General features: G+C 38.9%; 1 protein-coding gene across 1 annotated transcript in view; it reads right to left on the reverse strand.

The window, feature by feature from the left end:
• Positions 1 to 749: 749 nt before the first annotated feature.
• ngfrb (nerve growth factor receptor b) overlaps positions 750 to 15,770 on the reverse strand; it is a 31,528-nt gene continuing 16,507 nt past the window's right edge. Inside the window, exons 4-6 of the mRNA XM_046069322.1 lie at positions 7,682 to 7,928; positions 5,678 to 5,838; positions 750 to 4,600 (exon numbers count right to left, since the gene is read on the reverse strand). Coding sequence (XP_045925278.1) covers positions 4,257 to 4,600; positions 5,678 to 5,838; positions 7,682 to 7,928 — 752 coding nt within the window. The 3' untranslated portion in view covers positions 750 to 4,256. The remainder of the gene's footprint in view (positions 4,601 to 5,677; positions 5,839 to 7,681; positions 7,929 to 15,770) is intronic.

A 15,770-nucleotide genomic window follows, 5' to 3' on the forward strand; every position in this document is an offset into this window, starting at 1 on the left:
AGGAAAATGCACAGGCCTTATCCCTCCTGAGGGCAAAGTACAACAGAGACCATTGCCATTTTAAGATCAAACCATTCTGTGTATGTTGGAGCATGCACGTCTATGGAGCCTCAAAGTGTACAATATTAAATAAAATAAAAAGTAATTAACCTGTATAACACACATATATGAACCAATGTATTTTAAATTAATTGTAAAATTATTTAAAGGGAAACTGCCAATTTTCCACCCTCTTTGTATCATGTGGGTAGTACTATGCAAATAAACAATGGTTAACTTTCCTCTGTTTAGCCTGCACCAAGAGCTCTCTGTTCATTTGCATAAACCTACCTACAAATTCAACCTACCAACATATAGCCTCGTTAAGCTCAATAAAAAGGAGATTTTAGTTACTTAAAGTTACTACTAGTTTGTGTAGGCCTACTGTAATTGTTTACAGCAGCAGCATCTAGTTGTTGTCATCGTTGTTGATCTAGCTAAGAGGAGCTAACTGGCTAAATTTGGTAGAAGTGGTGGTGAGGGGGCAGTGACTGGTGACTACACCACTGTCAAGTAAAATAAAAAGTTTTTAAAAAGAGACATTATGAAATAATACTTTTCATTTAAAAAAAAAATAAATAAAATGCATTTTGAAATAAAAATCTTTGATGAAGTAAAATGAAATCCAGTTAAGCTGAAACTAAGAATCATTAAATAACATTTCAGAATAATTAGTTTTTGTAAATCATTTCATACATGAAAAATGAAGATGAGTGGGTTTGAGCTTTATTATTGGTTTTACTGCTTGTCTGATGTAGGAATTTTGCAAATTCACATTAAGTATAGTACATTATACTATGTATTAGTATATAAGGAACATTCAGTTTTTCTCAGTTCTGTACATTTCAGTCCTGGTCACTATGCGCTACATTACCAGGGCTTTTGAAAATAAAACATATCCTCCAAAGACAGTCTTTTGACCCCCCCCCCCCCCAACTCCCATCTGCATGATTACTCTGTTACTCTCAAGTGCAATATCATGACATGTTCACCTTCAATTAGGTTTACTGTACAAGCAATTCAATGTCTGGTCACCGTTACTCAATTAAAAATATTAAATATTTCATATCTATTAAACTAAACAAATACTGAACTCGGAAGATAGCACAGACTAAGCTATATTACAATGAACAAAAGTATTTCAGGGAATGTCATTTTGTCATAATGACTTATACTGAACACGAATAAAACACAAAATATCATTATCAATATCAAGTGTCACAAAGAAAAGTGGAGAGGAGGCCCTACAGTGCATCAAGTTTCCTTAATCCTGCTTACTGCAGAAGCCAATAAGTAACAAACGTGTTAATTTATCAGAGCAAAGTCATCTTTAGACACCAATTTTGTGTAACTTTTCAATTAGTCTGTCTGTAGTCACAATAGCAGACCAGATCCATCCTAAATATCTCAACCTCACAGATTATGCTGTGAGATTTGCTTTCTTGGTGAGAGTTATTTAAAATTGTCAATACCACTCTTATCTGTCTGATAATACGGCTACAGCCAGCAATCAGTTAGCGTATCTTAGCATAAAGACTGGAAACAAGTGGAAACAGCTAGCCTGGCTAAGCTAACCGGCTGCGGCTGTGGCCTCATATTGAACATTCATTGCTCTTTTCATCTAACTCTCGGCAAGAAAGTGAATAAGTGTTTTTCCTAAACAGTCTTAATGACACACTACACTTATAGTGTGACTAACTTGTTAATTGCACCAAGTACCTCACACAGGCACCTCCCTTCCCTTTGCCCATCTTACCCTTTTACTTTAGGACAGCATCAATAACAACATCCCATTCACATAGTTATTGTACAGTAGCGCCTTCTGGGGTTTAACTAAAATAAAAACTAGAAAAGGACAAATTATTCGCAAGTTTAAAAAAAACAACAACTATAGAAGATATACAACTATAAACTAAAATGTACAACATCAGTGAATACCAGAAATAGTTTCCAGGCACTTGTGATGCAAAACAGACAAACAGAATACATAATTACACATTAAAGTGCTACAATCTAAGACAATAAGAGTACATAATACCATTTACAGTTATTTTTGGGGAATCAAAATACAACAAGAATAGAGTGGGAATACCTTCATTTAAAGAAACACTACACCATGATGCTCAGTATGCCAGTGGTTAGTAACAATGTACAGTCTGCACCTGAGAGCAACAGATGAAGTTGGTGATATAACTAAGTTTAAGATAGTATATTTGCTCCTTCAAATATTTCCCCCAAACGGACAAAAGAAAACAAATATGTGCTAGGGGTCCTTAGTTGGCAGAATAATCATATCAACACAATACAATTTTTGACGCGTGCTTTGACAAATTCAAACCAAATAGGTGCAACATAACACAATGTAAAAAGCACATATGGAGAGGAATGCATGCTTATACTTAAACAAGCTGACTGATGCAAATGCAGTTTCCTGAGCTTCACCTTTACATTTGAGTAATGTTTTCCCTTGGTCTGAATTCATCCCACATCCTTTGACTTATGTCTCCATTGACTTGCCTGTTATCCAGAGGTCATTGTTGCAAACAATGAGGAAACTAGACACCCTTTTTCTCTTTTCTCTGGCACTCTTCCCCTCTCTTATTCACCTGTTTGAAGGATTGTCAGTCGCAAGAAGACAAACCCAGTGTCTCCTCTTTAACAACTACAGTTATTTATGGAGGGTGTAATATTGATTTAGTAACACAATCATTCAAGATACCCTGAGAAATTAAGCAAAAAAAAAAAAAAAAAAACCTGGATTTTTGTTTTGCATCTTGATTATTCTGTCTGTGGTTTTTCATGGAATTTGTGCACTGGCTGACAACGAGGTGCTAGTTCCTGCATGCTGTTTACTGTCTAGGTAGCACACATCGCAAATTATATGGATTTAAGACAACATTTTTAAAGACAAAAGAGTTACTTTATATAAAGAGATTACACAGTGTCTGGTCCCCTCATGAGAGTGTTCCATATACTATATGGCAGGATCTGAAGTTTTCTTTGTCAATGAATGAATGAATGAGGATGTCAACACATGACCTGTGTGTGTTTATTTGTATAGTACATGCATGCATGGTTACATACTGTAGGTGTAGGTGTATGTCTCTATTTAATGTGTGAACTTGCCTATGCCTATGTATGTACATACATTATACATACGGGGTGACTTGAGTTCCACGTCCTTTATCTTTTCTGGGCCCGTATGAAGGAATCTGTGAGGGAGCTCCTGTGTTATGCAGATAGACCTGAACACATAGAATAGTGTCTCATGTTGCAGGAGTCAATGACCTCCCTACAGAGTCCAGACCAGCAGTTCTTAGAGCACTTGTCGGAAAAAGGCAGAGTCTGCAGAAATCACTTACGACAAAGCCAAAGTTGAGAGTAATTCCTCGTGTGCCGCAGCTCAATGTCTTGACTCTGATACAAGTACTTAAAACAAGAGTAAATAGCTGTACTTAGGTTTTCATTTTGCTTTGAATTGGGTCCAATCATCCTTCGTCAGGTTGTCTTATTTGCAAAGATCCAGAAGACTGTGGTATGTAGGCATTTGACAACTTAAATTCAAAAAGTCTAACGTGGCATGTGAATAATGTCACTTGTCAGGTATGGCCACAAGACATTTACTCCTCTTTGGTAAGAATTGTAAAGGAACATTTAGAAATACAAAACTGGCTTATGAATTCTATAAGAAAGGGACATACAGACTATTTCAGAATGATGAAAAAAGGTGCAGAAGATCAAGTTGTACGATTAAAAGAGCCAGGTATCCACAATAAATTTAGTTCAAAGCCCATTGCTGCCCCATGGTTATTAAAGTGAGAATACGGCAAGGTGGATGTCAGATAGTGTGGAAAGGCAGGTGGATATCCAGGCTCAAAATGGAATGATTATAGACTATTTCCCTCCACACCCCTTTACATTGTGTGGATTTTAAAATGTGAGAATTAATTATTATAAGCACATCCTGATGGTTAAGTGGAGGGTTTTGGCTTCCTTTAAAGTGGCTTGATTAGCAACATTGATATTCATTCAGTTTTTGTCTAATTTCTGTCTTATCCCTTGATTCAAAATTAAATAATATTCGATCATCACTGTAACTGCTGGCTTCGTGGGGGAATAGCTCAAAGCGGTTGTAGCATGAATTATGTAGCGGGAGGGAGGCCATGGAAGAATATTAAAGTTAAGGTTCAGGTGCTTTGCTCACTGTTAAGCTTAAATCACACGACAGAAGTGGCGGTCGGCTTTGTAGCACTTGGACTCAGCACCAGACTCTGAGCAATGTCGTCACGGTTGATCTTGCGCAGTGCCGTGCACAGTGTGTCGATGCTGGCGCAGTCCTTACTCGCCCAGTCGGACAGGAGCGCACGGATAGGATGATCATCCTGCCGGAAGGTCTCAATACGCTCCTCCTCGTATCCCAGGAGGCACGCCAGATTACACCAGTCACTGTCATCCATGTGGTTGCAGTCGTTTCCTTCGCTGCCCCTGAACAGTAGCTTCTCTACTTTCTCTCTGGTGTGGAGTGGAAGTAGCAAGCAAGGCTCTTCAACCATGTTGACAACTGCAGAGAGAGAAGAACAATTTCATTATTTGAACAATATTATTTTATTTCAAATATATTTAGATTGATGTGAGGTTGAAAAAAACTAATTTATCAATCATAAATCTCAGTATAATTTTTCCACATTTACCTGATGCTTTTATCCAAAGCAACTTAAAATTGCTATAGAAGTCAGAGGTCGCACGCCTCTGGAGCAACTATGGGTTAAGTGTCTTGCTCAGGGACACATTGGTATTAGTGTCACAGTGGGTGATTGAACCTGGGTCTCTCACACCAAAGACATACGTCTTATCCACTGCACCATCTCCAGTCTCCTATTGGAAGGTTTTATAAATGATTCACATGGTTGTAAATTTTTACTGCTCTCGTTTCCTGACTAATATAAAACAGTAAGGATTCTACCTACATCCTGTTCACAAGCTTTTTGATTGGCTGTAATTACTTGGAAGAAGGTACATTACAGTGTACATTTCTGCAGCAACAACAGTGGTTTGTTTGGAGTAAATACAAAAGCGGTAGGTAGCTGCATTGCATGAGCAGCAACAGCCTCTCTGACTGACCAGTTCCATTACAACATCATCAGATAAAAAAAGCTGAATACTATTTTCTCCTGTTTGCACTACTTTGTTTTCTTCCTTTACTATACTCTGGGATAGCATGTGGTTTTAAAAGTCCTACAGTCTCTCAAACTAGTTTGGCAGGGCAGGACTGGAGACCGTAGCTCTGTCAGTGTTATAATCCTTCTTTGCTGATTTGCTACAGTAAGTTTGAAAGGTCGTATTCAAGGTGGAGTTGATGAGGCCACCAGACAGCTCATTCCTGAAGGAAAATTCTTTTCTTTTGACAGATATGGTGGGACAGTTCAGGGTGCAGTCTGTGTGCATTCACAGAATGCAATCCATCAGACATATTTGTGGATTAGAAGAAACTCATTAACAAAGAAATTCAGGCCAGATAAACACTAACGTTTGCATTGAAACGTGCTTACACCCAATGTGAGTGCAATTGTTTGATAAATGAATATTTCTGGGTATTGTGGGCATGGCTTCTGTTTAGGTGCATGTATTAGTGTATTACCTGTCTGTGCCTGAGTCTGGGCCTGCTGCTCCTGTAGACTTTGGCTGTCCACAGAAATGCCGCTGTCACTGTGCAGCTTCTCTCCCTCAGGGGACGGCGTCTGGTTCTGGTTGGCTGTGCAGTTGTTGGCTCCTTGCTTGTTCTGCTTACAGCTGTTCCACCTGAATGAAAATGAGCAGAAGAAAAGAACTCAACTAATAAAAAAAGCATGAAATCAATATGTGTTTAAGGAAGTCTTCAGTGCAAGTGAGAATAATAACGTTTGAACAAACAACAGTTAATCCCACTGTATCAACTTTATCATTAATTGCCAGTATTGTAAATACACAATAATTGTGTAAGTGTAGTAAAGCGACTGTCCTCCCATGACTAACTAAACTAACTAACTAAACTACATATGTTTACACTCAAGACAAAAAGCCCTCTAATGGCTGTAGTAATTATGTTGGGAACAAAGGAGAAAGTCTGGTGCTGTTATTATAGAGTGACAAAGTCCACATAGGGAGGAGGTCGGGGTGGATGGATACAAGACATCAGACTTTTAACACAATTTCCTGTTTCCAATCAACAGTCAACATTGTTTTCTTTTAATCATAAACACTTATTGCCTACACATTTACACATCCAGCAGTTACAAAGCAACACAAGCAAGGCAACCAATCTGGTGATATTTGTTTGTGAGTTCATCATTATACGCGACCCTTTTCACATAAGTAGTCATGTGATAATTGTTAATTTAAGAATATTGATTAAAGTGGCTTTAACTAAAAGGTAATCTATAACGTGGAAAAATGACTAAGATATTTCACAACTGTGTAAATGTATCTGAGATGTTGATATCCTCACAAAAACTCACTTTCTGCCACTTGACAAAACAATCTTTACAACACATCTGGTATTTTGTATATTTTCCAAATCCTAAAATTAACTGATCATATTTAAAGGATCTGGGTTTGTGATCTTAGTATCTCGGTAGATTGAAAATGCATGGACAGACAGTATGAAGGGAATTTGAATGACAAGAACAGCAGAGTAACCCACAATTCAGTGCTTTGATGGTGACTTTCAAAGGCCATTAAACTTTAAGTGTTGCCCTCAATGACAACTTGATAATACAATATATGGATATTAAAATAAGAGCAGTGACCTATAGGTTAGACACCTTCACGCTTCCCACTACAGTGTGGCAGCTCAAAGTACAGGTATTTAATGAGGCAGTTGCAGCTAAATGTTTAAAATGCTGCGGTCAGTTTTAGTGTTTGCCCACCTTGGTTCTGATCTGTCATAACATAGTTGGATAAACATATTGCACATTAAAAATTTAACAGTTAATGATGGGAAGAGAGTAAATGGACCATATGGTGACCCACAGGACAACAATGTGTTCTCATCCAGAAAAATGGCAGATGATTTCATTAAATATGAAATAGGAAATTCAGAATCTAGGTTTAGTATTAGATCCTCTTTCTCTTCTCTTCAGCTGTTGAACTTCACATTTTAGTAAGCAGTGGAGATCAACAGGCAGAGGGAGAAGAGGACAGGGTAAAAACCATGGACATCAAAGCACCATGGCATTGTGGTTTTTGCCTTACACAAGGGTTCTCAACCTGGCCAGGACTACCAATTGAAAGATACCAAAAGGTAAATCTGAGGGGTCACCAGTGACTACACAAACTTGTTTATTTTTTATGATTTTTCTCCTCTTTCTCTTTTTTTTCTTTTGAAACATTAGGATACTGTAACTTCTTTACTCCAATAGAATCCATCAACTTAAATTAGATAAAAACACTGGTTAAAACACCAGTCTAACTCCAATTTACAGCAATACCTGTTACTCCACTCCAGACAAATAAGAATGAAATACATGAATGGATTTTCACACAATGCACCAGATAAGATCCCATTTTCTAAAGCTCTGCCCGACTACATTTTAAAAATGTCTCACCCAGCAACTTGTTCTTACTTGTTTTTCTGTTTCATACTTCACCTCTCTTCTGCCCTCACCTCTTAAAGATGATAAAGGCCACAAGGCCAACCACAACTGCTGCCAGGATGGAGCAGTAGATGGGGATGAGTTTGTCGTTCAGACCCTGGTAGAGCTTCTCCTGGGAATCACCATTAGTTGTGGTGGTGGTGATGGTGGTCGTGCTCTCTGTTGGGCTATCTGGTGGGGGGCCATCTGGTGGAAATTCTTCATAGGTGGTACTGGAGTAACCCGTAAAGGCAGTGGGAAGCCCTGAAGGGTAGATAACTGTGAAGGACAAAAAGGGATGGACACATGAAAACAAAGCAACATTGCAATAACAAGAATTTACTGAGATTTACCAAGTCAATTAAACTTAATAGATATTTTGGTCACTTGGAGGCACAACAAGCTGCAAACATGTTTATATATATATATATATATATATATATATATATATATATACCATTTAATTTGATATGGGAAACTTGTTGGCAAATAGATGCCTATTTACACATCCAGCAGACATGGAGTGATATGAGTATTCATTTGGATTCACCTGGAGAATGTATGGCCAACATTCATTCTCTTTTTAGCTCTGTTTTTGGTCTCCACAAACTCCTATGGGAAATATCTGGGTCTTGAGCTGCTAAGTGCAGGTTTTGACAAAGAAGAAGAATGTGTGGAATAAAAAGGTTGATGTCTCTGGTTGCACTGCATCTATTGTTTTTGTTGTTTTTTTAACTGTCCATTGTGAGCCCAACTATGTTCTGGGGGTGCAATACTAAAACTGGTGGAGTACTCTTAACATCATAAGCTGACTCATAAATCAAGCATTGGTGACTAGGCACGCTGAGTTTTTGGAGTGTACTTACAGTAATTACTTTTAAAGTGTGAACTCACTACATACTTAATACCGGCTTCCCATTTATCATTTATTTTAAGGAAAAACTTCATAAAATCAAATCAAAGGACATTTTTTTTCTCAAAGACATGGCAACACTAAGAGATAAACTCCTTCAGGCCAAAGGTTGCCCTACTATCAGTAGCAGCAGATGGAGAGAAATGCTGCGTTGGCTCTTTGATACCCTGCAGATCAGGATATTTTCAGCTTGAAGATATGATGGGAAAATGGTATTCAAGATTTAAATATGTCTACAAATAAGACAGATGAACTATCTTCAAGCTCCTATCACTTGTTCTGCTTTTATCCACCATATTCAGTGTAAACATGGCTTTCCTGCTGCAAACACATACAACAAGCACACCCACACACACATTACATCCCACATCACTTGGTCATTTCCCCTCCACCCCAGGGACACATTAATGAGGCTAAGAGCAAGTATGTCCATCCAGTCCTGCCCACTTCAACCATTAACACTAAGCAGACATGTTCGCTCACCGCGGATGTGGAAACCTATCCTCGCCTGTCACTTACTTAAATTTACTCACATCATCAACAGGAAATCTTCCAGTTGGCTTCCAAGGCACTAAATACCTCAGGAGAGCCGCTGAATGTGAGGGGGCCATTTTTCACTAATGAGGTGAAAACATTTTTAATGAGAGCTTATTTAGATGGATGCACAGTGCTTCTGTGTGTGGCAATTTTGCAGATGGGAAGCATTCTTTGGCAACACCAATATACTGAACATCCTATTAATTTATTATGCTGGATGTCAATCATTCTTAATCCACACCCTGTAAAGCCATTGTTTTCTTTCTCTAAATGTAAGTCTTACGATGATGTTGGTGTCATATTACAGGAAAGATGTTGCCCTGCAGGGTTAGCTACTTCTCTGTACCAACAACTGTCCTGTTTGTCTTGCTGCTACTAGCATCAGTCCTTGGCCAGTTTTATCCTTTGACCGCCGGGTCAGTGAAGCCTCCTCCTGCTGGGTTCAGGGAGCCATGTGCTCCTGTTAAGAAACCTCACAGGTGCTTTCAGCTCACTCAGCACAGCACAACTTACTTACAAGTGGGTGGTTAAAGCCAAAGGACCCTTGGGGAGCACAACTGCAAATGTGAAAGAAGTTGTTTAAAGCTTGTGGATTCAGAGGGAGCTGTGCAACGTTTGATAAAGACAAGCTTGAAAATGACAAAAACCTCGGGATGTGGAGTTAGTAAGAAATGAGCTTGCCAGACCTCAGTCTAAATGAACCCTCACAGACTTAGTAGCAAGAGGCTGCATGGGTCCGAAATGGTATAATGGGACTGCACTTAATGACATATCGTGTTAACTTGACGGCACCAAAACATGTTATGTACAGTTGTGGGTTTGGGACTTTTTATTTTACTAGGTTTTAGCTTTACTAGTTTACTAGTTTTATTAGTTTTTTACTTCCTTCACAGCTGAGTCATTTAAGGGACCGGACTGCCTGATTTGAACTTATTCCAGGCTCCTTCCTTACAGAGTGGACAAGAGGTAATTTTCCCTATAACTTTAAGCTTTTTTCTTAAACTATCCGTCATGAGTCCTACAGTGTTATAGGAGAACAATGCTAAATTTGGTGGAGTACTCTTAATTCAAATACCAATGTATTGGGCTACTGTCTGTGAATGAAGTGCCTGAGAAATGCATATCCTCTTCAGTATCCCCCCTATATTCACACCACCATCATCACCATCACCACCATGGCTGGTCTGCCTTTCTCTAACCCCCCTCCAAACACAAACACACACACACACACACACACACACACACACACACACACACACACACACACACACACACACACACATACAAACGTGAAACCAGACACTATTCATTGACAGAAATTCTTTGTCCAGCACAAATGCCTCCTCACAACCTCTTTATCCTTCAATCCTCTCTCTATCCATTTATCCATTTTCCCGCTGGCTACATTTTTGCTCGCTCCTATCAGGCATTTCCTATTCTGTCAATCAGTCGTATGTTGATTCAGACAGCGCTTTTCCCCCTCCCCCAGAGCATCCTCCATTGACAGTAAACACAGCCTCATTGTTGTCTAACTTTCTTGATTAAATCTTTTAGTATCTTTGTTCTATCTTGTCTGTCCATCCTTCCCTTTACTCTCTACATCTCTGCATCATAAATGTGCTCTCCCTCCCTCTATGGTTAACAGTTAAAACAGGGCTCTAAGTGCCTTTACTGAACCACTAGCTCAACCTCTCACACTGGATGGTCTGGACTCAGAGGAGAGTGACCTTCTCCTGCTGAGCTCAGCTTATTTCCACTATACAGAGAGGTTAGTGGTTTCATTGGACTGCTGCTCTCAGTCAGAGAGTTATCATGTTGAGACATTTTAATGATCAACTCAGCAACGATTACGTTATACTGTACCTTTAAGCCATGAACCATAAGAAAATAAATTACCTACATCCATGTGTAAAAATTTAAATAACTGTATGTATTACATTTAAGAAATCAATGCACAGAAAGATTTACATTTTGTGAAAAAAAGGAGATACAAAGCTCAACACATAACAGCGCTTACATTGTCAGAAGAGAATATGCATGGAGTGTATGATGCACCATACTAACTATTAATTGGAAATAATTCAAACTGTGGAGAAAACAAAAACAAACAGTTAGCATTTTGGAGATACATGGTTTTCACTTGACAGCCACAATATGGATGTTCCATGTCCAGTAGGAAGAGAAATTGCTCACTTTGTTAAATCTTTTCTTCTACTGTTAATCCATATTATTATAATTTATACAATAAAAAATAAACAAAACTGTTACTGGTCACCATGTGGCAATAGCTTGTCATTAAGGTCATACAAACTGAAAGATGTGGAGCTGTCAAAATGATAGGTTTCTGTCAACTTTAACACCTGTCAACAAACCATTTATTGTATAACCATTATTCGGTTGTTAGTGAAATTACTAGAATTTTCCTCTGTGCTTTGTTAATGACTAACTTGTGACTGGAAATCCAGGCACATGTGTACTTGCCAGCATTAGATGAGTAATTATATAGAAAGCTCTGAGTTTCTATGCATGTGTGTGCGTGTAATTTCCATTCAAAGTGAGTGTTTGTTTGTATGTGTGGGGTATTTTGTAGCAGCCACGCCTGAGTTAAACTCGTCGTCGTTCCAACCTCTTGCAAACAGGTGTTGCTGCTGTTTTAACACCATATACTTAACTATGCTAAAAGCTGGCTTTGGAGTTAAACAGAAAGGTAAGGAGGGGCTTCCGACACAAGCAAGTTGGTTCTTTTATTGTATGTCATTATACCTGAGCACAGCCGTAACTGCTGCCAAGACCTGCCCAACAAAACCAGAAATGCCTTCACCAGTGATGGACATTTTTATAGTATTCATGTTGTTACAACAACCACAGGCGAAGGGGTAAATGAAGATTATTGAAGAATGCGGTTGCCCCTGTTTGGTTAATCCACTTTCAACATATGTGATTTGTTACAAAACACCATCTCTTCCCTCTTTCTCACACATTTTCCTTGAGGGCTCTGGCTCAGTTCCTACTTTACATGACTAATCTAATTTTTCTGCCCACGTGCTCCACACTGAACACACCCCTAAATGTGTATCAGGGGTGTATATGCATGTTTGTGAATTTGTACGGGGTGCATGTGTATCTGTGTGTGTCTGTGTCTTTATGTGTGTGTGTGTGTGTGGGGTGCGTCTGTTCTGCGGCAGAATGTGATCAGCACTCATAGAGGTCAACCAGAGAAACCCAAGAGTGCAGAGGAGTAACTCCATCGCTTTTATCGACCAGGCCACATTCTCAGCATCTGTTCCCCTTTTCTGCTCTCTCCTGGTTTCTCTGTCTCTTTCTTTTCTGCAGCTATCTGTTCCCCTTCCTGTGTGCATTTATTTAACTAAATGTTTTTATAAATTGTTTAGTGTGCTATCTAATATCTTTGTGGTTGATGAAAGAATTAATTAATCATTTAATAGTGCTTGATAGATCAGTAATAAACAATAGCAAGATCATGTTTTGGGTTGCCAGATTGTGAAAAATCACTTTGGCTGGTGTTTATGCTTTCTCTCTGGTAATAATGCAGGTGAATGTATGCATTATGGATATTGTGAAAAACTGGTAATCATTAATAAATGCTTAATAAGTCATTAGTAAATGGATTTTGGTCCAGATTCTCTGCAGCCCTTTTTTATAATGTAAGTGGTCATAGAGGCCAGAGAGATTTTTCACAATCTGCCAACCTCAAAGTTGTTCTTATTAATGATTTATAACTGATCCATAAAGCATTAGTAAATGATTTATTAAGCATTAATAAAGCCATTAGTTAAAATGTATAAACTTTCTATAATGGGTGCCTTATTAGAAAGTGGTATCACACTTTGCTAATTCTGAAACACGCTACTTCACAAACTGGTGTATTTTTTCTTCTTGTTTCTTTATTTTAAGATATAAATGCAAATAAACAAACTAAATGAATATAGGGCAAATATTAAAGCCAGCTAGCTAATTTGAAGCCTATTATTATCATAAATAAGCAGAAAATACAGAAAATGGCAGCATTATAGGATGTGTTGCACGTACAACATGTATTCCAGCCACTTTACATATTTTGGAACAATAATACATTCCTAATTTCTGAAATCTTAGTGCCTGCTAAGAATTTTGAAACACATAAATTGCATAAAACTACAAAACCAGCTTTCACGATGACAGAAATAATGCAACAAATGAGCCAAGAACACACAGAATTCCATGAAATTCCCTTTTCATGCCACAGTACATTAATTCAGCTCTGGACTGCTATGGCAGATAAAAAGATAAATATCACAGAGAGAAACACTTGGCAGAGACACAATCCCCCAACACATTCTGTAAATCCTCATGAGGACAAAACCTTGACTCCCCGAGCAGAACATTTGGCGGCGAATGAACGGCACGAGCGAAAGCGCAAGTGTTGTGTTCACCCCTGGACCAGAACGGCCAACTCATACCAAATCACCTCTAAAGATTTCCCCTGGAATGTCGAGGGATGAATTCCTGAGGGATGGCAGACGACTTCAGGAGACTGAGTCATGGCCACAAGGGGTCGATTCTTGTTTGGTACCGTAGAAAGAGACAGTCGACTTTAAAACTTCCTTCATTGGTACAATGCTCATACTGTGTGGATCAGGGTGCAAAAGGGTTAAAGAGAGAAGGTCAGCTGTGGCCATAGTGCCCATGTCAGTAGAGATATAAGTCAGTAGATGTGTGGAGACCAAGCTATAGCCACACAATGAGTGACTGTGGAATACATAGACAGTGAATTGTTTAGTCAGACTGGAGTTAGGGGTTCTTCACAGCTATTGATGTGCTAATGCTTTGGGCGCAGGAAATCAGAAATGTCGATGGCATTTTGCCCTTCATCGTTTTTCTCATTTGTCTCCTTCTCTTTATCTGTCTGTCAGATGCTTGTTGGAATTGACAATTCACTAAGCCCCTCCCACAAAAAGTGACTGTCCAGTCATAGCTTAGCAAGTAGGCCTGTCATGTTGAAGTGGTATGCAAGAGTCTCTAGAGTAAGCGATGCTTGAGATTTAGAGTTTGGATGGTGGGGTCTTTTTTCAGCCTTTCCAAAACAAAAAATGCAAGAGCAAAAGTTTAAACAATGGATTAAACTTTGAACTGTAAATATGACACTCTTTTTAAACTGCATATGTTTCGTGATCTGACAGACAGCTTAACAGGATCAGAAACAATAACTATGGGGGACGGAGCTCTGGCTATCCCTCCACATTTTCCCCCTTCCTCTATCTATCTGTCTTGATTTAGTTGAACTAGTCTAGTCCTGAGTGCTATGCATGGGACTAGTTAGAAGATTACGCTTTCTGATTTCTGGAGGGCAGCATGCTGATGGTTAAGGTCAAACCAAACTCAGGAAGGAAACAGCTCCCACCTCCTACTCACCTATCAATTCAATAACCAAATGCACTTGGCCCAATCACCCTCCCCCCTCTTGCTTCCTTTAAGCCGCACCCATTCGACCTTCATCTTTCCATATGCTGTCTCAGATCTGTAATGCTCAATAAGTCATCTTATTGATTTCAATCTGCGTGGGAGCAGGAGTATCAGTGCCCGTCTGCATACATATGACTCTGAGTGTGTGTTTTGTGACTCCTATTTGAGTAATCCTTTAAACGTCCTTATAGTATGTGTGCTTGAATAACATAATTGCATGTGTACTGCAAACCTCAACCTGTTGCTCCTGCTGCCAGGACCAGAAACACTGTTCAGGTGATAGGTCAGCCCACACATGTGCGGTCATTCCTGGGTAAAATCTCAAAGAGGAACAGGGTTGAAGAGTGAAAGCCTTGGTTTCCCACTTGCCTTGAGGGCTCGTAGCCAAAACCTTAGGCTGATAAGAATAGGCAGCGTCCACTCTGTCAAACTCAAGCATTCAGCTTTAACCATGGTATGAAAGGGCCTTGTCACAGTGTGGCAGCATGGCTGGCCACTTCTATTGATTATGCGTTTGCCAATAATCTTTCTCGACTTGACATTGTATACAATCCTATGTTTAGCCATATATTACACAGCAGTTTCTCACTCTGTCCTGTTCTCTGCAAAGCAAACCCCTCCATCTCTGAAAGCTGTTAATTATAGCCACCCATGCCAACCCTGGCTCCTAGAAATTATATTTATAAATTATTAACTTTTTTTTCAAGTGAATGAAGTTCTACAGTAAATTTATGTACAGCGAAAAGTGTAAAGTTCAGGACAGTGACACAAGACACTGGGGTTTGCAATGTCGTTAGGTTTAACAAAAGTACTTTGGTTAAGATAAGTGAAAGATTGTGGTTTTGGTTAAATGTTAATAAATACATTGTGTCTTTTCTTAATTTTTCTGTATCAAACCAAGACCATGATCTTTTCCTAAATGTAACCAAGTGCTCTGAGTGCCTAAACATAAACATAAAATTTTTTAATAATGCTGTGGTTGCTATGAGCAGATATTGTATTGCAAGATCAAATATTTTGGCAGAAAACAAACTGGGAACACTCCAATGATACATTCAACATTTTGAGACTTACCAGATCCTTTAATTAACATTCCCTCATTATGTTAATAGAAAAGGCAAATGTCACTTAGAAGGCCAGTTAATAAGAGCGCCAATCAACTTCACTTGTCTCATGTTGTTGTGACCCCTAAAAGGATTGTGGGGATT

The sequence above is a fragment of the Micropterus dolomieu genome, linkage group LG14 (genome assembly GCF_021292245.1).
Source record: "Micropterus dolomieu isolate WLL.071019.BEF.003 ecotype Adirondacks linkage group LG14, ASM2129224v1, whole genome shotgun sequence".
NCBI lineage: Eukaryota > Metazoa > Chordata > Actinopteri > Centrarchiformes > Centrarchidae > Micropterus > Micropterus dolomieu.